The sequence below is a fragment of the Peromyscus eremicus genome, chromosome X, assembly GCF_949786415.1.
Source record: "Peromyscus eremicus chromosome X, PerEre_H2_v1, whole genome shotgun sequence".
In the NCBI taxonomy this organism is placed as follows: Eukaryota; Metazoa; Chordata; class Mammalia; order Rodentia; family Cricetidae; genus Peromyscus; species Peromyscus eremicus.
In genome coordinates, this window is record NC_081439.1 from 49,321,776 (window position 1) to 49,344,825 (window position 23,050).

The 23,050-nt window shown below is 41.1% G+C and overlaps 1 protein-coding gene across 3 annotated transcripts in view; it reads left to right on the forward strand.

Moving 5' to 3' along the window:
* The window catches only part of Apoo (apolipoprotein O), a 56,246-nt gene that overhangs the window by 16,469 nt on the left and 16,727 nt on the right, over positions 1–23,050 (forward strand). For all 3 annotated transcript variants that reach the window (XM_059250416.1, XM_059250419.1, XM_059250418.1), the window contains exons 3-7: positions 206–325; positions 4,828–4,882; positions 7,907–8,002; positions 12,717–12,808; positions 17,459–17,539. In XM_059250416.1, coding sequence (XP_059106399.1) covers positions 206–325; positions 4,828–4,882; positions 7,907–8,002; positions 12,717–12,808; positions 17,459–17,539 — 444 coding nt within the window. The remainder of the gene's footprint in view (positions 1–205; positions 326–4,827; positions 4,883–7,906; positions 8,003–12,716; positions 12,809–17,458; positions 17,540–23,050) is intronic.

The following is a 23,050-nucleotide window of genomic DNA, read 5'->3' on the forward strand; positions in this document are numbered from 1 at the left end:
CAGGACACTGTGTAGTCCTGCCCTCTTGGCCTTGACCTTATTGAGGAAGCAAGGCACACAGATCATCTGAAGGAAAGTTAGAGGTTGCATACAACCCTTAAGGTAACTGGTATTTACAGATTATTAGCAATATTAACCTACAAAATTGATCATATGTTACATGGTCTCATAGTATATGCTTTTCTTTTTGTTTTAATACGTGTAGCTTTCACTCTATTCAGTTCCTGAGAATCAATCTAAATATGTGGAGGAGCCAAGGACTCAACTTGAAGAAAACATCTCACAACTCCGACATCAGTGTGAGCCATATACAAGTTGGTGTCAGGTACATCTACTTAAGAGTTAATAGTGAAAAGTCTATATTGGTTGTATGTTTGAATTTTTAGTTTCATAATTTATTTATTAATTACTATTTATTTATTAATGACTGTTTATTTATTGATTTGTTTTAGTTTTTTAGGATCTCACTCTGTAGGGTTGGCCTGGAATTGACTACATTGTCCTCAGACTGGCTGGTGATCTTCCTGCCTCATTGACCAGCATAGGTGCTGGAATTACAGCTGTAAGCCATCAGGCCCAGCCCTGACTGCGTGTTTTAGAAAAAGGTGTAATAAAGAGTCCAAAGTTAAGAGCATCTGACTTATAAGTGTTCTTAAATGCTAACCAGAGAGCAGATGCAATGAAATCTGGCATCGTGGTGGCAGCAAGGGGGATTTCCCTCTCACCACAAAGGTTGTGGCGCCTTGACTGGAGAGCAGAGAGCATAGGATTACCTTGTTGGTTTGTTAGTATAAAGCTGTTGTGTGTATCAGGAAAACATGGAATACTACTGGAAGGAAATGAATCAAACATAAACATGTATATCAAAATTGTGATGTTGGGATGGAGAGAGGGCTCAGTTATTAGTGAGGACCTGGGGTCGGTCCTCAGTACCCACTAAAAGGTAGGCATGGTGGCATATACTGCAGTCCCAGTGCTAGGGTAACAGAGTTTGCTAGATCCCTGGCGCTCACTGGCCAGCCTAATCAGCAACACCAAGGTCCTACTGAGACATCCATCTTAATAAACAAGGTAGATGGCTGCTGAGGAATGACACCCAAGGGTGACTTTTGACTTCCTCACAACATGTGCACACATGTGTGAATACCTGTACCCAAACTTGCACTCTCACACACAGGCAACACAAACCTGTATACACACCACATACCTGTACATGCTTATCATGTATACACATACAGAAAATTGAGATTTCTTTCTCCCTCTAGAAATTCTACAAATCACTACAGGCTGAGCATTTGTAATCCAAGATTAATTTGGATTTAGAGTTTCATACTAGGGATGTTCAATCTATAAATGCAAAAAAATCAAAAAGCCAAAAAATCTGAAACCTAACGAACATCTGTTCCTATATATTTCAGATAAGGGATAGTCATACAGTCATGACTACCCAGGTGTGGTGGCACACACCTTTAATCCCAGCACTCTGTGGGCAGAGGCAAGCAGATCTCTATGAGGTCTGAGGCCAGCCTGATCTACATAGTTCTGGGACAGCCAGGGCTACACAGAGAGACCCTGTCTGAAAAAAAAAAAACAAGCAAGGAAAAACCAACCAACCAAACTTTGGTGAACTGTTCACTCCAGTGGCTTCTGTCCTTGCTCATGTTTTAGGTTCCAGGCATTTGTTGTTGTGGACATGAGTGTATTCTGATTTTAAGTCATCTGAAACCAAAGTTTGCCTTATTATGGTATCTACCTTCTATTACGGCACTCAGGTACTCTTTAGCCATGGCTGGGGTTTTTTGTTAAAATTTAAATTTCATCAATTATGCCATTGCTCAACCGCCAATTGAAAAAAGCACACACACACAAGCTCTATCAAGCTATAAGCACACTATACACACACTTCACTACTGAGCTGTTCCCTGGCCCGTTTTGTTGTGTAATGAAAATATTTTTGTCAGCTGGTTGTGGGGGCACATGCCTGTGAGCCCAGCACTTAAGATGCTGAGGCAGGATGGTTGCTGCAAGGTTGGAGCCTGCCTAGGCTACATAAGGAGACCCTGGCTTAGGAAAAAAAGGACTTTGTCTCTTTACCTTTCAACTTGAGATTTTTTTAAAATACTTTTTTTCTGTGATACTTGGTGCAACAAAATATCTGTCTACATCATATGCTGGTTATTAACATGCTTATTTTAATACTGATAAACAGGAAACTTTTCTTGTAATTAGGATGGCTTTATTAGGTACATTGACTTCTTCATGAAGAATGAAATTTCTTGTTCTTTCTTGAAGAACTGATTGAAACTTTAAAATGGCAAAATGATTAAGCCAGCAAAAGAAATAGACTGTCCCTCTAGACTTTGATATATACTTCGTTCTCTCTCTCTCTCTCTCTCTCTCTCTCTCTCTCTCTCTCTCTCTCTTTGGTTTTTCGAGACAGGGTTTCTCTGTAGTTTTGGTGCCTGTCCTGGATCTCGTTCTGTAGACCAGGCTGGTCTCGAACTCGCAGAGATTCACCTGGCTCTGCTTCCTGAGTGCTGGGATTAAAGGTGTGTGCCACCGCTGCCTGGCAGTTTTTTCTCATTTTAAAAAGATGGATTTTATTATTTGTATGTGTGTTTGTGTGTGTATGTGTGCATATATGTGCACCTGTGAGAGTGTATGCACACGTGGAGGCCAGAAGAGAGCATCAGATTGCTCAGAGGTGGAGTTAGAGGTGTTTTGGGGATAGCTGGCTTGTTAAATGGGTGCTGGGATCTGAACTCTAGACTTCATGACTATACCACAAGCGTTCTTAACAACTGAGCCATATCTCCAGTCCTCTGTTTTTTTCTTTCTACAGATGGAAAAAAGCAGGTGTAGCCAACATGAAAACAATAGTTGATTTTTAATGAAGTGATATCAGTTCTTCCCATCCTCCTCCATGTTCAGCATTCATTATATAAGCCCATTTAAAAGTATGTGGATAACTAGTTCTGATTTGGACCAACATTTATAAAACAATCCTTTCCTAAGTGACAGCTAGTTCTGATACTTTTTGATAATCCCTGTATTACTTTCCTTCTCCACTGTAGAGTTCTTGAAGGTTCTTTTAGCAAAGTCCTCATTTCCTTTAGGACCATTTGATATTCATGTACAAGCCATTTTTTAAATCTTTATTTATTATTTACTTTATATGTATGGGTGTTTTGCTTGCATGTATGTCTGTGGACCACGTGGGTGAGAGTGTCCTGTTCCCTGGATTACAGTTACAGATGGCTGTGAACCCCTATCCAGAAGCTGACAATCAAACCCAGATCTTCTGCAAGAATGTAACTGCTGAACCATTGCTCCAGCCCCATGTACAATCCATTTTATTGGTTGCACTTTTATTTTGTTTTGGGGTGGGGACCTGTTTATTTGTTTGCTTGCCAGAGCTAGTGATAAAACTCAGTTCCTTACTCATGCTGGGTAAGCGCTGCCACTGAGGGACATCTCTAGCTCCTCAAAGCCATTGTATTGTTAAGAGAATGTTGATAACTTCTTTTACTTTAGGATTGGGATGTCTTTTTAAAATTGACTTATCAATTCATTGGTCTCAGTAAAGCTGCCCATTCCTGTTTCAAAGCAGCGTTTTCCAAATGTAGGCTCCAAAATCATGGCAAATAATAAAATAGCCTTGATTTGAAAGACAATGTTAATAATCTCATGGGGAAAGGATCACCTCTTATTATCAAGAATATTAATTTTGTCTTGTTTTTAGGATTTTTTTTTTTTTTTTTTTTTTTTTTTAGTTTTTTGAGACGGGGTTTCTCTGTGTCGTTTTGGTGCCTGTCCTGGATTCGCTGTGTAGACCAGGCTGGCCTCGAACTCACAGAGATCCACCTGGCTCTGCCTCCCGAGTGCTAGGACTAAAGGAGTGTGCCACCACCGCCCGGCTTTTTTTGTTATTTTTAAGTGTGTGTGTGTATGTGTACCTGACTTAAAGTGTCCGTGAGGAACAGAGGCATTGAATCTTCCTGGAGCTTGAGTTACACTTAGTTGTAAGCCACCTGACATGGGTGTTGGGAATTGAACTCTTGTCCTATGCAAAAAAAAAAAAAAGTATGCTTTTTTTTAAAAGGTTTATTTATTTAATGTGTGTCTGTGTGAGGGTGTCAGATCCTCTGGAACTGGAGTTACAGACAGCTGTGAGCTGCCATGTGGGTGCTGGGAATTGAACCTGGGTCCTCTGGAAGAGCAGCCAGTGCTCTTAACCTCTGTGCCATCTCTCCAGCCCAAAATGTGTGCTCTTAACCACTGAGCTAGCTATCTCTCTAACTCCTCAATTTTCTTATTTCCTTCAGTCTTAGGAGTTAGAGGAGTAGGTTGTTAAAAAACCATTCTACTGAAATCTTTGCTGCCTGTGGCAATAGTAAAGCATTCTGATGAACAGGCTACTAGTGAAAGGGAAATTACAAAAGATAAAAAAGGCAATAAAACTGAAAGTAGATCACTTTGTTTAAAAACTGTTAATAGTGGGCTGGAGAGATGGCTCAGAGGTTAAGAGCACTGACTGCTCTTCCAGAGGTCCTGAGTTCAAATCCCAGTAACCACATGGTGGCTCATAACCACTTGTAATGAGATCTGGTGCCCTCTTCTGGCCTGCATGGACACATGCAGGCAGAACACTGTATACATAATAAATAAATAAATTTAAAAAAAACTGTTAATAGCTAGAGGTGTAGCTCAATGGTAGTGTATATGCTTAATCTGGTGGAGGCCCAAGATTCATCCCTAACACTGAACAGGGTTAATAATGATTCCAATCAACAAACCTACTCATTCTGTTTCTTTTTATCTTCTTAGGAAATATACTCCCAAACTAGACCCAGGGTGGAACGCTTCTTCCAGTGGGGATTAGGTAAGTTGAGTTTTAATGAGGCACAATCAGTTACTTCATCCTATTGAACTATTGAACTGGGTTTTCATGAATAGGTATTGGAGACCATAGAGTCATTGAAATTGAATGGAAAAATTTAGAGCGATGTAGATGTTTTCTGGAAGACAATCTATGTTTGAATCAGATTTCAGAGTTCATCAATCTCTTCAACATTATTAGGATTGTTGGGCTAGCAAGTGCTTGTGCCCTGAATTAAGCAAAAAATGTTCAGGCTGGGGATATGTAGTTCAGTAGCAGAATGTTTTCTTAGCATATGTGAGGTCCAGTGCTAAAAAAAAATTGCAATGTGAGCTTACTCCTCACCAGATTTTCTGAATCATAGTAATTCATTAGTTGCCATTAATAAATGTTGCACAGGCTGGGCGTTGTGGCTCATGCCTTTAATCCCAATACTCAGGAGGCAGAGGCAAAGGCAGCTGGATCTCTGCAATTTCAAGGGAGCCTGTTCTATATAGTGAGCTCCAGGACAGCCAGAACTACATAGAGCCTGTCTAAAAAAAAAACCAAAACAAACAAACAAAAACTTATAAAAAAAAAAAAAAGCTGTACAAATCTAGGTGCAGGAAGGAACTGAGCTTCTGTATTTGGGAGAGGTTTTTCCATAAATAGTAGTGTTCTTACATTTTTTAGATTTTATTGTCCTTGATTGTGTCTCACTTATGGGCACTTACCATGTGCACCCACAGACTGAGTTTATGATCTATGTTTTGTCTAATTTCAGCCTGGAATTAGTTAAATAGTAGAGATATTGACAAGTATTTAATTCTTTTTAGGATATCTCAGCACATTAAAGTCTTGCTTTTCCAGGGGTTTGTTTTCATGGCAGAATAAGACCTGTAACTGAGGAGTGACCCTCACTGTTAACCTGTCATTTCCCACTGATTAATGGCAGCAGGCATTATTTGAGATACTTGGTTTTTCTCCTCCTGAACACAGAGTTACTACAAAGACTCTTAGAAGAAGCATTCCATTATACCAAGACAGTGAGTCCATTTTCCAGCAGTCACAGTTAAGGCATGTAGCCAGAAGAAGCTAGGCTTTGGCTTCAGGTGCAGTCTTAAAACATGTCTAAGCAATCCACCATGAAGGAACATATATTGTGTGTGGGGAGAATCTACACACATGAGTGTGAAGTACAGGGTACCCTAGGATGAGATAGCAAGGGTGGTACTTCAGAGACTAACATCTGATGTACTTCAGAGAAGGAGGCAGGCTCTATGCTGATGAGCTTAGGATGAGCTTTCCAGAGGAGACAGTGCCTAAGCAGGCTCTAATTCGCTGGGAGACTGGCTGGCTCCATAGAGAGGAGAGGAGAGGAGACATCATGCAAATCCCAGTCCTAAGACATACTTAGGCATGACAAATAAGGTCATGTGTTGTATTATTGATTTTATGAGTAGGCTCACTGGTGTATTTATTTTTAAGTTATTAAATTCTGTCACCACCAAGAGTGGCTATTTATTTCCAGCATCACTTTTGTTCTAATTTGCTTTTTATTGCTGTGACAAATACCATGACCAAAGCAAGTTGGGGAGGAAAGGGTTTATTCCAGGTTACAGTCTATAGCCCATTATGGAGGGAAGTCAGGGCAGGAACGGAAGCAGAGACCATGGAGGAGTGCTACTTACTGGCTTGCTCCCCATGGCTTGCTCAGCCTACTTTCTTTTCTTTTTCACACTAAGACAATTTTATTTTATTTTTTTCTTTTGTTGAAAATAGATTTTTGTCACATAGTATATCCTGATTACAGTTTCCCCTCCCTCTTCTCCCAGTTTATCCCCACATCCCCTCCCCACTGGATCCACTCCCTTTCTGTCTTTAATTAGAAAACAAACAGACTTCTAAGAGATAATATTATAATATAATATAATAAGATAAAACAAAAACTAACACATTGGAGTTTGACAAAACAAACAGAAGGAAAAGAGTCCCAGAGAAGGCACAAGAATCAGAGACTCACTTGTTTGCATACTTAGGAATCCTATAAACTAAACTGGAAGCTGTAATATATAAGCAAAGGACCTGGTGCAGACCTGGCCAGGCCCTGTGCATGCTGCTTCAGTCTCTGTGAGTTCATGTGAGCTTTGCTCATGTTGATTTAGAGGACCTTGTTTTCTTGGTGTCTTCCAACCCCTCTGGCTCTTAGGCTCTTTCTGCCTCCTCTTCCGTGGGGTCCCTGAGCCTCGAGGGGAGGGATTTGATAGAGACTTCCCATTTAGGGCTGAGTGGTCCAAGGGTTCTCATTCAGTTTGCTTTCTTATAGCAGTCAGGACCACTTTCCTATGGGTGGCCCCACCCCCAGTGAGATGGGCCTTCCCATATCATCAGCCATTAATCAAGAAAATGCCCTATAGACTTGCCTACAAGCCATTCTGAGAGAGTCCTTTTTTCAATTGAAGTTCCTCTTGCCAGATGACCCTTGGCTTGTGTCAAGTTGACCAGAACCTAGCCATCACAAATTTTCCTTCATTATCCAAATATATTGTTCTTGAGTTCAAATAAAAAGTTCAGATGGCAAAGGATGCTTGCTTTTCTGAGTTGAATGTGTTTGGTTCCTGAAAGAATGTATTGAAAAGAAGCATATTGACACACACAGTTGGCCCTGGTGGTGTGTATCCAGAATCCCATCCCTCAGAAGGTGAAGCAGGTTTGCCAGTTCCAAGCCTGTTTGGGATATAATGCAAGTTTAAATTCAGCGTGGGCCACATAGCCAGACTATCTTTAAAAAAGTGTGAGCTGGTCTTGCTGACACACACCTCCAATCCGAACACTTGGGAGGTGAGGTGGGATGATCATGAGTTCAAAGCCTCTCCGTACTAAATGAAACCAGACCTAAGAAACCAAAAAACAAATGTCCGTTAGCAGAAAGCAAAGGATGGGTGGTTGGGAAACATTTGGTACTGTGTGTCTAGTTATGTATGAGGTTTTTGCTTTGGGTTTAATGAGTAATTTATGGAGTTATTTCCCAATCTGATTCTATTGTAGACAACTATGATTATCTCCAAAGTGCACCTCCTGGATTTTTCCCAAGACTTGGTGTTATTGGTTTTGCTGGTTTTATTGGACTCCTTTTTGCTAGAGGTAGGTGCAATTTTGTAGGTTTATTCCCCAGTCAGTTTATATGGGAGAGATGGGATATATGTTAGGTTCTTTATCTATATTTACTTGTTTTCTGATTAATTGGTTCCTAAATGTGGACTTCTTAACATATAATTCATTTCCTTGTTCACACCATTATATTTGATGTTAAACATACATAGAAATTGTATATTCTTGGTAAGAAAAAGAAATTAGTTATAATTAATAAGCACATCTGCTTGTTCAAATATCTATTGCTCTTTGGTATAGAAAGAGTGAACAAAGTCTTTCACACCTGTCAAACTGTAAATGTTGGAACTATTAGGATCAGCCTATTAATCACAGCAAGTAGGACAGTGATTTACTAGTTTTTTAACTTCTTCAGCTGTCACATCTTCAGTTAGTGATGATATAGAGACTTTACAAATGCTTACAATTAAAGAACATCGTAAGTATCCCCAAATATTACTGTAGGGCTGGGCCAGATACCTCTGGCAGAATGCTTGCCTAGTGTGCTTGAGGCCCTAGGCTCTACCCCAAGACAAGAAAATATTACTCTATTTTACTGCTGTATCACAAAATGGTGGTAAAAGGTTTCTTTAGGAAGAAATTATTTTTATGATAGATCTGGAATTTTACTAGTTGTAAAATAAATGTTTATGGCATAAAATGCAGATATTACAAAAAATCCAATTAGAAGCTTAGTGTGATGGTTCATACCTATAATTCTAGCTTTCAGGAGGCTGAGGCAAGAAGCTTGCCTTAAGACCAGTCTGGGCTACATAGTGAGTTCCAGGCCAGCCTGGCCTACAGACTGAGATTCTCAAACAAAACACAACAAACAAAAATTCCAAATAGAAATATCCCAACAAAGAACTCTGTAATCTGACCACCATAAAAGAGAAGCAGAGATTTATAGCGGTTGCTCTAAGGCTTCCCTCTTTGTGCAGAAAGTGTTTTTAGAGGCAGAGGCTGAACACTGCACTGGTGCCCTCCTTGGTTCCGCTGAGAAATAAAGTCCTGCACATTTTCCTCTTTCATCCTCTACCATTTGTTTTCACCTCGTTGCTAGGTTCTCCAAACTTAGTATCTGCCTAGTTCTGTATCACCCTGTAACCTGGCCTGGACTTCTCAGATCCACTATTGAGCCCTATTTTCTGGGCTTTTATGTCACCTTCTTCATGGTGTGTTCAAGCCATGTTGGTGAACTACATGCTTAAGTTGCTTTTAAAAAAATTATGAGAGGCAAACTTGCCAATACCTTATATATCTATTCCTTATACTGACAGTTTGGATAGCTTGGAGTTCTTTTCCATCCAAACTAGCATCTGGCATTGCAGATGGCAGAATGGATAGCCAGTCTGGATACTTGTTGCTTCTCCTTTTTTTAAATTCTTGGACAATTTGAAGATCTTCAATGTTCTGAATTTGTATGGCATGGTGACTACACGCAGATACTTTTAGCCCTTGTAGTGTGCCTTCTTTAGCTCCAGAGTGATAGGTATCTGCTTTTTCTTTGAGGATTTGCTTTCTTTTTCCTTCCTGAATGCTTTTAATTAAGAATTGAGTTCTTTCTACATGGCCATAGTGTGTCTTATGTTTTCTTGCTTATTTTTTTCATTTTTTGAATATTTTCCTTTGGTCATTTCCATGAGGTCTTTTTCTGTGGCTGTTCGTTTTTATGTTGAACTGTTTTCTTCTAGTGTAGTAGCTTCTGTTGATTCGATGACACTTAACAGGTTTAGTTTTGTTTTTACAGTTCTGTTTCCTGTTGAGTCATTTGATTTTCTTCTTGCTTGTCTTGGTCTTTCTCTTTTATGTTGCAGGCTCTCCTCCAATGTCTGCTGATCCCTGGTTGTCCAGTCATGTTTCTGAATGAGGCAATTGAAATGCTAGTAAGAACTCTGTGTATAGATATGGCTTGCTGGTAGGCAGGTTCTATGTTAGGGCAAGCTGGATGATGGGAGCTGCCTTTGTGTGGAGGTCTTAAGCACTAACACTGGTGTGTGTGTGTGTGTGTGTGTGTGTGTGTAGTATTGGTTCTCAGCATAAAATTAATGATTTTTTTCTTAGTGAGACTTTGCCCTGCTTTTGAAATTGGCCTGTCACGACTTCCAGGAGCAGGTTTGCACTGGGATGGCATGGAGGGAAGAAAGGAGTCACCCACTCCATGGACAGGACTTGTATTTATCTTCCTGTCTTGCTTCCTGGTTGCTCTCTCTATTGCCCATAGTCATTGCCATCTGTGCCTTGGGAAGATCTGCTCTCTCCTTTGCCACACATCCAGACAATGCCAACTGGTCTTTCATTTCTGTCCATACTCTTTTTTTTAATTGGTGTGTGTGTGTGTGTGTGTGTGTGTGTGTGTGTGTGTGTGTGTGTAGTACTGGGGAACAACCTGGGGCCTCATACGTGCCAGGCAAATGCTCTACCAACTGTGCTATAGTCCTAGCAGGTGATACTTTTTTTGTGGTGCTGGGAATGAAACACAGGGCTTTACTTAAGCTAAGCAAGTAGTCTACCACTGACCTACATCCCCAACCTGCATGATTTATATGCCAGTGGCCCCTCTATACATTTTCTCTTCCTTACGGGGTTTCTGATCTGTATTTTATTTTCTTACTGCTGTTTTAATGAAATCTCAGGAAGGAGAGGAAAGGAACAATTGTCTTTTGTATTTAAATACGAAAGTGGTCAGTTTGCTTTTAAAAAATCAAACCCTAGAAACAAAATTACTATTATTATTATTTTTTAAATTTGTTTCCTTAGAAACGTTCTCAAGTTGGGCATGCTGGTAGTCCCAACACTGTAATCCCACACCTGTAATCCTACTACATAGGAGACAGAGGCAGAAAAATAACAAGTTCAAGACTAGTCTGGGCTACATAGTGAGACCATCTCAAAAAGCAAAATGAAGCCAGAAAAGCAAAGCCACACAATCAAACAAATAAAACCTGGAAAAAAGGCAAAGGAGTACATACCTGTAGGCCAACTTAGACTACATTGCCTTAATAATTAATATTTTTGATTATTTTTGAGACAAGGTTTCTCTGTGTAGCTCTGGCTGTCCTGGAACTCACTGTGTAGATCAGGCTGACCTCAAACTCACAGAGATCCACCTACTTGTGCCTCCTGACTGCTGGAGTTAAAGGCATGCATATGTCACCACCACCTGACACCTTAATAATTAATAAATGGTGGCTCTATTGAAATATTTGTTGACTGAAGGAAGTCAGTCCCAAAGGATCACACTTTGTATGATTCCATGTGTATAAAATTGCCAGAGTAGGCAAATACATAGAGATTGAAAATAGGTTTCTCTCAGCCTCAGCCTTATGTGGTTGTTATTGATGGAGGATGTGGCTGGCTGGCTGGCTGAGCTGCCTTCCTTCCTTCCTTCCCCTTCCTTCCTTCCTTCCTTCCTTCCTTCCTTCCTTCCTTCCTTCCTTCCTTCCCCTTCCTTCCTTCCTTCCTTCCTTCCTTCCTTCCTTCCTTCCTTCCTTCCTTCATACCTACCTACCTTCCTATCTTCCTTCCTTCCTTCCTTCCTTCCTTCCTTCCTTCCTTCCTTCTTTCCTTCCATCCTTCCTTCCTTCCTTCATACCTACCTACCTTCCTATCTTCCTTCCTTCCTTCCTTCCTTCCTTCCTTCCTTCCTTCCCCTTCCTTCCTTCCTTCCTTCCTTCCTTCCTTCCTTCCTTCCTTCCTTCCTTCCTTCCTTCATACCTACCTACCTTCCTATCTTCCTTCCTTCCTTCCTTCCTTCCTTCCTTCCTTCCTTCTTTCCTTCCATCCTTCCTTCCTTCCTTCATACCTACCTACCTTCCTATCTTCCTTCCTTCCTTCCTTCCTTCCTTCCTTCCTTCCTTCCTTCCTTCCTTCCTTCTTTCCTTCCATCCTTCCTTCCTTCCTTCATACCTACCTACCTTCCTATCTTCCTTCCTTCCTTCCTTCCTTCCTTCCTTCCTTCCTTCCTTCGTACCTACCTACCTACCTACCTTCCTATCTTCCTACCTTCCTTTCTTCATTTCTTGGTGCTGGGAATTTCAGGGCCTTGTGCATGCTAAGGATATGTTTTACCATCAAAGGTGGGGGTTTCTTTTGAGAATAACGGAGTTGATTGTGATGATGGTTACAGAGCTTTGTGAATATGCTAAGTCATTGTATTTTGTACTTTAAATGGGTGAAATGTATAATTATATCACAAAGCTGTAAAGAAGTAGCAATTCGTTTTATTGTATGTACTATTAAGTAATATTTCAATTTAGAGTCATGTAGCTGGAGTTTTCTCTCTGGGTCCCGCCAAGCCCCGGCAATCCAACAGCCCACTTATAAAATAAACACACAGACGCTTATGTTATTTAAACTGTTTGGTCTAATGGCTCAGGCTTCTTGCTATCCAGTTCTTACTTCTTAAATTAACCCATTTCTATAAATCTGTACCTTGCCACATGGCTCGTAGCTTACCAGTATCTTACATGTTGGTACTCATGGCAGCAGCTGGCAATGTCTCCTGACTCAGCCTTCCTGTTCCCAGAATTCTCTTCTCTGCTTGTCCCACCTATACTTCCTGCCTGGCAACTGGCCAATCAGCATTTTATTTATACAGAGCGATATCCACAGCAGAGTCAAAGATACCTTGTTTGGCATTAAAAGTATAAAGTAAATTGTGAGAGTAATGATATCATCTGATAATGTCCAACTTTTTATTGATCAGGTTCAAAACTAAAGAAGCTGGTGTATCCTCCTTTTTTCATGGGATTAGGTGCCTCTATCTATTACCCACAACAAGCCATTGCCTTTGCCCAGGTAAGTCAGACCCAGTAAGCAAGTATGTCCCTCAGTCCTGCTTTTGTGTGACTGATAGCTCTCCTGATTTATTTTATTTTGCAGTTCTTATTACACCAAACTAAAAATTATTTCATAGCCAACTTAAAAGTGTATCCTCACACCGGGCGGTGGTGGTGCAGGCCTTTAATCCCAGCACTCAGGAGGCAGAGCCAGGTGGATCTCTGTGAGTTTGAGGCCAGCCTGGTCTACAGAGTGAGATCCAGGACAGGCACCAAAACTATACAGAGAAACCCTGTCTCAAAAAAACCAAAAAAAAAAAAAAAAAAAAGTTTTTCCTCACTATTTACCTCAGTACCAGCCCTCCTTCCAGTAATGTTACTGTTCAGAGAATGCATGCTAATTTGAATATTAATCCAAGAAAATTTAAGATACCATTTATATACTTAGACAGAAGTCTAAAGACTCATTGTCCAAAGCTGATAATTACAGGCCACTTTCAGCCTGCCCTTACTGCACAGACTGCTCTGTCCTTCATGCTTTCTCCTTAGTATTGGTGCCATACTCACTTTCCTTATTGCAGCATGAGGTGTGTGCTCTCCTCTGGTATGAAGGTCCTATTTGGGGTTCTCAATTAGTTAACTGTGCTTTTCTTACCCTTCAGACCTCAGTTTGATGATATGTCAAGTACATAGACTATAGTTGACTGATAACTTGGGGAAGGATAGATCACAGGTTCTCCAAGCATGGCCCTAAGATCAATAGGATTAGCAAGTTCCTGGGAACTTGTCAGAGATGTAAATTCTCAGGCTCCGTCCCATACTAATTGAATTAGGCAGTGTAAGGATGTGGATTAGCTATCTCTGTTTTAGCAGGGCTTCCAGGTGACTCACATGCCATGATATTTGAGAACCACTGATTTACCCTGGGCAAACTGGCAAGAGGAAGACAGGTTTTAGGGACATAGGGAACTGCTGGGCAGAACTTCTATTATCACATGGACATACTGTCCTAGGAAGAGGCAGCAGTGCAGTCTTCAGAATCAGGCCAACTCAACACTGGGTCCCTTGGATTCCTCATGATAGAAGTCCCAATTCCCAGACTGGGCTGCAGTTATAGGTGGGAATCTAGTGGCCACAGCAGTGAAATTGATGGTTTTGATTATGAGATTGTTTGTAACAGTCCTGGAAGCAGAAAGTTAATATTCTGTCACTGCTCTTGCTCCAGCTCAGGAAGAATTAATAATGTCTGCTTTGCCTAGAAAAAAGAAAAAAAAAAACAACAAAAAACCAAAAAACTAAACCTCATTCTAGTCTCCTACAGTTTCAGAAGTAAATGGTAGGCCGGGCGGTGGTGGCGCACGCCTTTAATCCCAGCACTCGGGAGGCAGAGCCAGGCAGATCTCTATGAGTTCGAGGCCAGCCTGGGCTACCAAGTGAGTTCCAGGAGAGGCGCAAAGCTACACAGAGAAACCCTGTCTCGAAAAAAAAACAAACAAAAAAAAAAACCAGAAGTAAATGGTAGGCAGGGCCTGGCTGCTGGTTGTGAGGCAGCTGTGGTTGTCCTCAGAGAGAGGCACTTTTTTGCCTTCTGTGCCTCCCATTTGTTGCAAAACATCTTCTGTATCCACCACCAAGGTAGTAGGACATAATGAAAAAGATCTGGAAGTGGGTAGTGGTGACGGTTGAGTAATAAGGATATTCTTACTGCCACTGAAGTATACTCCTAAAACGGTTAAGATGGTAAATTTTGTGTTAATTTTGACTTTCTTTTAAAAATCATGTCATGCATATTTTTCTACAAGAAAACCAAGCCAGAAGAGCACCAATTTTGAGAGAGATTTTCCGATCTTTTATCATGTTGTTTACAGTTTCAGTTTTCTTTTTTAGAAACCTCAAACTTGGATGGACCACTTAGCCGCTTAAATTCTGTTCTGTTCAGTAGTATATAGCTAAAAATAATATACAAATCCCACAGATTGGGGCAGGGGAAGTAGTAGCCCAGTGGTAGAGCACTTGCCCAGCATTTGTAAGGTTCCATACCCAAACCACAAAAAAGAAAATACAATGCCCTCATATTGATGGAAAATGTTCTTTTCCTTTTAGAAATGTGAAACACCGAAAATGGCAGTATCCTGTGTGGTAAATGCTCAACATATCTAACAAGGATCCCAAGACTCTTAGCATATCATATATTTTAAGAGCAGTAGGTAGAAACTGAGGAACATGACATGCAGAAATCAGCATGTTACAGAGACCACTCTTTTTTTCATTTTTCTTTATTAAGAAATTTTCTACTCACTCCACATGCTATCCACAGACCCCCCTCCCTCCTCCCACCCCCAGGCCTCTTTCTCAAGCCACCCCGCATCCCCACATCTCCCAAATCGAGGTCTTCCATGGGGAGTCAGCAGAGCCCAGCACACTGAGCCTAGGCAGGTCCAAGCCCCTTCCCACTGCTCCAGGGCTGTGCAAGGCGCCACACCACAGGTACCGGATTCCCAGAAGCCTGCCCATAGACCAGGGACAGATCCCGATCTCCCTGCCTGGGTGCCCCCCCAAACAGCTCGAGCCAAAAAACCGTCTTCCGTATCCGGAGGGCCTAGTCCAGTCCCATGAGGGCTCCACAGCCACCAGTCCACAGTTCATAGGCTTCCACTAGTGTGGCTGGTCATCTCTGCACGTCCTCCCATCATGATCTCAATGTCCCTCACCTACAGTATCTCTCCTCTCTCTCATCAATTGGATTCCCTGAGCTCAGCCTGGTGCCTGGCCGTGGATCTCTATATCTGCCTCTATCAGTCACTGGACAAAAGCTCTATGATGACAGTTAGGGTATTTGCTAGGCCGAGACCACTCTTTTTTACAAGCATTGGGATTTTAGACAGGTCGTGGCCTTTGAGTGTATCCTTACAGTCTTCCTGTCCTTACTGTTCTGTAGGATAGGGATAACTCATGTGAAAGTGTTTTGTAAAACAGCACTATACAAAGATTAATTATAAAAATTAAGAAGAGAGTTCTAAGTGGTAGCACACGCCTTTGATCCCAGCACTCGGGTGGCAGAGGAAAGCAGAGCTCTGAGTTAGAGGCCAGCCTGGTCTACAAAGTGAGTTCCAGGACAGCCAGGGCAACACAGAGAAACCCTGTCTCCTCAAAAACAAAACAAAACAAACAAACAAACAAACAAACAAAAATCTAAGAGCTGGAGAGATGGCCCCATGGTTAAGAGCTGTTACTGCTTATCCAGAAGAAGTGTTTGATTCCCAGAACCCACATCAGGGCAATTCACAGCCAGTCCAAGGGATCTGATGTCCTCTTTTGGTCTCCACGTGTAGCTGTGTGCATGTGGCAGACATACATGTGCCTGTGTGCATAAGAGCACACACACCCCAAATAAAAACAGTTTTGAAGTATTATTATGGAGTAGAGCAGTCAGCATTCTTTGTTATAAGTAGAACCAATGAATGCAAATTACTAGAAGCATTTTTTTGAAGGCCCACTCTTGGGAAAAAAGTTTCCAGGAGAGTTGACTCAGTGGCTGTGAGCACTTGTTTTTGCAGAGGACCCAGGTTTGATTTCTAGCACCCACATGACAGCTCACAACTGTTTGTAATTCCAATCCCAGATGATCTGATGCCCTCTTCTGACTTCCTCTGACCTCCACAGGCACTGGACATGTGTGTGATATGCTATATACATACAGGCAAGACACTGAAACACACACACACACACACAAATTCTAGTAATTCAAGCCAGATAGCTAAAGATAGGCAAATACATTTTAAGGTCATGACCTCTCTAAGGCCAGGGACTCATGGGATGTTGGAAAGATGATTATGGATCATGCTACCTACAAAATCTCTATAGTAATTAGAAGACTTCATCATGGCTGTGCCTAGGAAAATTGGATGTATCTTCATTGGGTTCACATATTTTATATCTAAGTCTTTAAAATGAATGAATGATTTTTTTTCACCTTAACTTGGCTTGGTTGATTGTAATGTACTAGATAGGTTAGGTAGAAGTTTCCTCCTCTGTATGATTTTAAGAATTCTCCATATCATCAGTGGTCTCCTACATTTAGTTTAGAAGATATACCTTCTGGGAGCTGGGATGAAGGTATCAGTAACATATATAATACCCCAGGTTTGATCATTAGCACCAGTCATAAAAATATATATACTTACAATTTTTAGCAAGCTATTTTAAGAGATAACTAAATGTAACCAGACTATTTTCTTCTTATCCTTTTTCCTATCTTTGGTTTTTCATTTATTTTTATTTTTATTTTTTACTTGTTTCTGTTTATAATTTTTTTGCTTTTGAGACAGGATTTCACTCTGTTGTTCAGGCTGGCCTTGAATTTGCAGCAACCTACCTGCCACAGCCTCCTGGGTGCTGAGATTATAGATGTGAGCCACCAAACTGAGGTAGCATTCTCTTTTCTTTTTCTTTTGTGCTAATAGAGATTGAAGCCAGGATGTTTCCTAGACAAGTGCTCTACCATTGAATGTTATGCAGGTTTAATGGATGTGTCCCACAACTTCCTATAGTAGTTACACACCCACACACACAGCAGTCAAATGCAGTACTTTTGTAGACAGGAGAAAAATTCTCTTGTTTATCATTCACAAATGGAACATTCATCAATCTTTTCTATTTGTGTTTCAAGGTCAGCGGGGAGAAGTTATATGACTGGGGATTACGAGGGTACATAGTTGTAGAAGATTTGTGGAAGGAACATTTTCAGAAGGTGAGAAACATTTTTATTATCTTCCTTTTGGTTTAAATATGTGATTCTTCTAAAGTTTGGTAAAATACTTAAATAACCTTATTCCTTTAATTGCTTTCTCTGTTGGCTTTTAATCATATCTCCTACTCAGCTTTTGAAGTTTCCTTTTTGGAAGATTAGTAGAATGTCTGAGTATTTGGTTATTATCAATAGGTCAAAAAATGGTGACTAAAATGCATCCCAATGTAGCCTTATACTATTTTGTTCGATATATAGTTTCCTCAGAGTGAAGTGTATTGTCTTAACAGTTGTACCATAAATGGATTCAAGGTCAGTGAGATGAACCTACATGGTGGAAAGAGAAAACCCACAAGTTGTTCTCTAACTTCTACACACACACACACACACACACACACACACACACACACAAACACAAACACACACACACAAACACACACACACGAAATAAATGTGATTAAAAAATTAAAAATACTTGGGTCTGGAGAGATGGCTCAGTGGTTAAGAGCACTGGCTGCTCTTCCAGAAGACCTGGGTTAGCACATGGTGGCTTTACAACTGTCTGTCACTCCGTTCCTGGGGAATCTGCCTCTTCCAGAAGACCTGGGTTAGATTCCCAGCACCCACATGATGGCTTTACAACTGTCTGTCACTCCGTTCCTGGGGAATCTGCCTCTTCTGGCCTCCAAAGGCACCAGGCACATATGTGGTACATAAGCACATATGCAAACAAAACATCTACACACATAAAGTAATTAAGTAATGTAAAAAAGCCCTGGGTTTGCCAGACAGTGGTGGCACCTTTAGTCCCAGCACTGGGGAGGCAGAGCGGACAGATCTCTGTGAGTTTGAGGTCAGCCTGCTCTACAGAGGGAGTTTCACAGCAGCAAAGGCTACACGCAGAAAACCCTGTCTTGAAAGAAAAAAGCCCTGGACTCCAATGGAATATATTATGCTCTCAAGAAAAAAAAAATGGATAATTGAGACATATACCCTCCCTTGATTTTACACTTAATCATTAGCTCTGTTCTTATCTTTAGTGTTATTTGTTCATCTCCCATTTGAGGCTCCAATGTGTTGGGGAGTTGTCATAGGCCACACATTCTCTGTGCTATCTGGTGGATGAGTAGCAGAGAAAGAGGAGGTTGTACCATCATAAGGATATGTCACTTTTCAAGTCTCCTAGTGGCCACATAGCTGATTGCATGTGGCCTGTAGAAATGGTCTCTTTTTTGTGATAAAGCAGACTCAGTACAGAACAAGGCATTGTGCCTCCTGTGTGTTCAGATATCCAGCTAAAGGCAAACTGGGCCTCTTATGTTAACAAACCTGCAGCATAGATCAAAGCAAGTTCATTTGTACTCCAATTATTTCAAAAGAAAATACTCATATGTAAATGGAAGGTAACAGAGGCAATTATAATCAAAGTATATTAAATACATGCATGAAAATGTCATAATGAAGCCCGTTATTTTGTACCACAATATGCACTCATCAAAATGTCTTTAAATAAATTCACTAGAGTTGTGGTTTAGTAGCAAAAAAGGAAGAGAAAAATGTGAGCTTAGTATGCACAAGGCCTCAGTACCACAAATACACATACATATATATGTGTAAATATCAGGATTTAGGAGTAACATTACAGAGTAAATTATAAGCCCTCCTCATTGTATATATAAATAGCCTTTCAGTGCAATGTTAAGACTGATTTTATTTATTTTATGTGTATGAGTGTTTTCTTTGCATGTATGTCTGTGTCCCACATGTGTGCCTAGTGCCCATGAGGCCAGAAGAGGGTGTTGGATTCCCTGGTGCTGGAGTTACAGATGATTGTGAGTCACCATGTGGGTGCTGGGAATTGAATATGGGTTCATTGCAAGAACAAGTGCTCTAACCACTGAGCAGACTCTCCAACCCCAAGACTGATTTTTATACTGGTGGTTTATAAGGAGTTAGTCCCCTTTGAGCCCATTTAAATTAGCTCTTTTATTAAGGGCTGGGGATATAGTTCATTGGTAGAGTGCTTATGTAGCATGTGCAAGACCCCAGGTTCAGTCCCCACTACCACTCAATACAACAACCAAAAAAAAAAAAAAACCGAACAAACAAACAAACAAACAACCCGACCCAGCCTTTAGTCTCTAACTCATAGCAGTCCTCGCCTCGGCATCCCAAGTGCTCTGATAACAAGTGTCAACCATCAGGGCTGGCTGGACTAGCTCTTAAGAAGGAAATTCTGCATCAGTATCACATGTCACCTGGCATTGCCTTGTAAAGAATAAACCTACTTTTATTTTCACTTCTGATACTTTCTTTGGAAGCCTTCTCACCTGTTTAAAAATCTCCTTAACAAGCACACACCAGAATTTTATATGGGAAAAAAATTAAACATCAGAAAAAAAACTGTACATGTCTCTGGAAAGAATCATGAAAAGGGAGAGCAAATTAGTATCTACTGCTCATTGGGTGTGGTGCAAGCACAGCCTAGGGCGTAGTAACTTTAGAGGAGGATCTTCTAGGAGCCTCCGTGGGTTGCTGTGATGTCTGCAGACATGCATGCACACCAAAGCAAAGGTTGGTGTCACTGGGAAACCCCTTTCTCTGTTCAGAGAATTCAACCTAATGCAGGACTGTAGTTGGAACAAATTAAACAGACCAACATTTTGTGGTAATTTGAAGACCCTAGGAAGAAAAAAATGATAAAACCCAAGGCATTTACAACTATTCATAGATTTTTTTTATGCAAGTCTTCTTGGAGTTGGGTAGTAAAGATTTCTAAGTAGCTCATCATTGGGGGCTAGAGAGATGCCTCAGTGGTCAAGAGCACTGGCTGGGATTCAGTTTCCTCATGACAGTTCATAACTGTCTGTAACTCCAATTCCAGGTGCTCCACATCTTCTGGCCATGCAAGTGGTACACAGACATACATGGAGGCAATTACCCATACACATAAAATAAAAACGAAATGAGTAAATAATTCATCATTATGGGTCTATAGTTGTGTTTTGTCTGTTACACTGCTGCCTTTTTCAAAGTGACTAGGAACTTCATAGTGCTCTTTCATGTATTTACCCAGCAAAGCATACTCCTCCTGATGGCTGTCCTCAGCAAGAGAAAGTAAAATTGACGTTCACTATGTTAGATGTTTACTATAAGTTTTCAGAGAAAAATAGTAGGAGTCATATTAGATCAAGGTTTGATAGACTTAGATTTCAGAAATTATTTGATAATATGAAGTACCCTTTTCTCTGATGACATATTATGACAACCCCCCCCCACACACACACACATAGCACCTTGTTGGATTTCATGGTTTTTAGAGGTCTTTGGACTTTTTTAAAACTACAGGTACATTTCAATGAACTATTTCGTCAAATGCTAATTATAACCCAGCAGAAGGACAGCATGGTTCAAGACTATTTGCAGTTGAGAATAAGTGGAAAGCAGGAAAACAATGGTTTTAACCTTTAGTCGATGACCTCCTTGTAGGAGGACTCCCTTTCTTACTTTAATTTTCTTTTTTTAAAAAAACTTTAAAAAATTACTTACTCTTATTTTATGTGCACTGGTGTTTTGCCTTCACATATATCTTTGTGAAGGTGTTGGATCCCCGGAACTGGAGTTACAGACAGTTGTGAGCTGCCACGTGGGTCCTCTGGAAGAGCAGCCAGTGCTCTCAACCACTGAGCCATCTCTCCAGCCCCCTTATTTTTATTTCCATGTGTTTATTTTTCACTGTGCATGTTAATCATATGGTGAAGGGTTTCTTTTCATTAATTTACTACTACTATTACTATTTTACATGAGTATGAGTGCTTTTTCTGCATGTATGTCTGCACCGTCTGCATGCCTGGTGCCCAGAGAAGCAAGAAAAGGATGTTAGATCCCCTGGAACTGGAGTTACGATCGGTTGTGAGTTGCCATGTGGGTTCTGGGAACCGAATTCAGGTTCTCTGCAGGAGCAGATCTTAACCTGTGAGTTAAGCTCCATGAATTTGTTTTTGAATTGAGAGCAAAGAGTTAAGCAATGTTGGAACAGGAATCTTTGGGGGCCTTGAAGCTGAGTATATTTTCTTCATTGACTATCAGAACAATTAACTATATATCAACTCATAACATAGTTGCGGGGATGAAGCATACAACTGAAATACAAAACAAACCGAAGTGCCGGAAGCAAGGCACAGAAAAAGGCTGTTTGAAGGGGACTCGGTGGGGTGGGGCACTTTATAAAGGGAGACTTGGTTGGAAGTTGGGTTACCTTTTCTCTGGGTTTTTGAGACAGGGTTTTTCTGTGGAACAGCTCTGGCTATCCTGGAACTCATGTCTGTAGACCAGAGACCGGTCTGCTTCTGTCTCCCAGGTGCTGGGATTAAAGGCGCGTGCTGCCTGCCACTGCCCTCGAGTCAGGTGTAATTACTGGTCTCAGTTAAGTGTTTTCTACCTTGGATTTTTTGTACTGTAGTGATGCAGTACATATTTTGGGGTGTGTACAGCCAAAGAAATTAATGGACATTGTGTTTAAAGCAGGAACCTAAAGTCTTAAATGCAGGCTGGGGAGATAGCTTAGTAAAGTGCTTGCCTTGCAAGCATGAGGATCTGAGTTTGAACCCTAGAACCCACATAAAAAGAGTTAGGCATGCTGACATGCCCTTGTAACCCCAGCCCTGTGGAGGTGGAGGTAGGTAGATTCCATGGTCTCTCTAGACAACCAGCCTAACCTAATAAGAGAGCTCCAGGCCAGTGAGACCCCTTCTTCTTTTTCCTCCTCCTCCTCCTCCTCCTCCTCCTCCTCCTCCTCCTCCTCCTCCTCTTCTTCTTCTTTTTTTTTTTTTTTTGGTTTTTCGAGATAGGGCCTTACACCTTTCCTAGAACTCACTTTGTAGCCAAGGTGGGCCTTGAACTCAGAGATCCTCCTGCCTCTGCCTCCCGAGTGCTGAGATTAAAGGCGTGCGCCACCACCGCCCGGCGAGACCCCTTCTTCAAAACGAGCAAATGACACCTGATGACAACTAATGTTATCCTCCGGCCCACACACACACACACACACACACACACACACACACACACACACGTGTGTGCGCGCGCGGTGCATTTGCACACACAAGCAGGTACACTGTGCACATTTGCACACACGCACATACACAAATTAAAATGGTGTGAATGATGACCAGGATTTTTCTTGTTTGTTTGTTTGAGACTGTCTTCCCATGTAGGAGAGTCTGGCACCTCAAACACACTGTTTTCCTGCCTTAGTCTCCTAAGTAACTTTGATATAGGTGTGTGCTACCCTGTCCATCAGTGGCTCAGATCTTAGCTGTATTCTTTTCTATGTAACTATAGTACTCTCAAGTACCCAAAACAAATCTGTGGCATTTTGCTGCTCTGCCATATCCCATCTCCCTTTTAGGAATTGATTCTAAACATTTGCATTTTGTCTTCTAATAGTTATTAGGATAAAGGCATATTTTATTTTGCCATTGTCATTGGTCACTTAAAAGTTATTTGCTTCAGCTA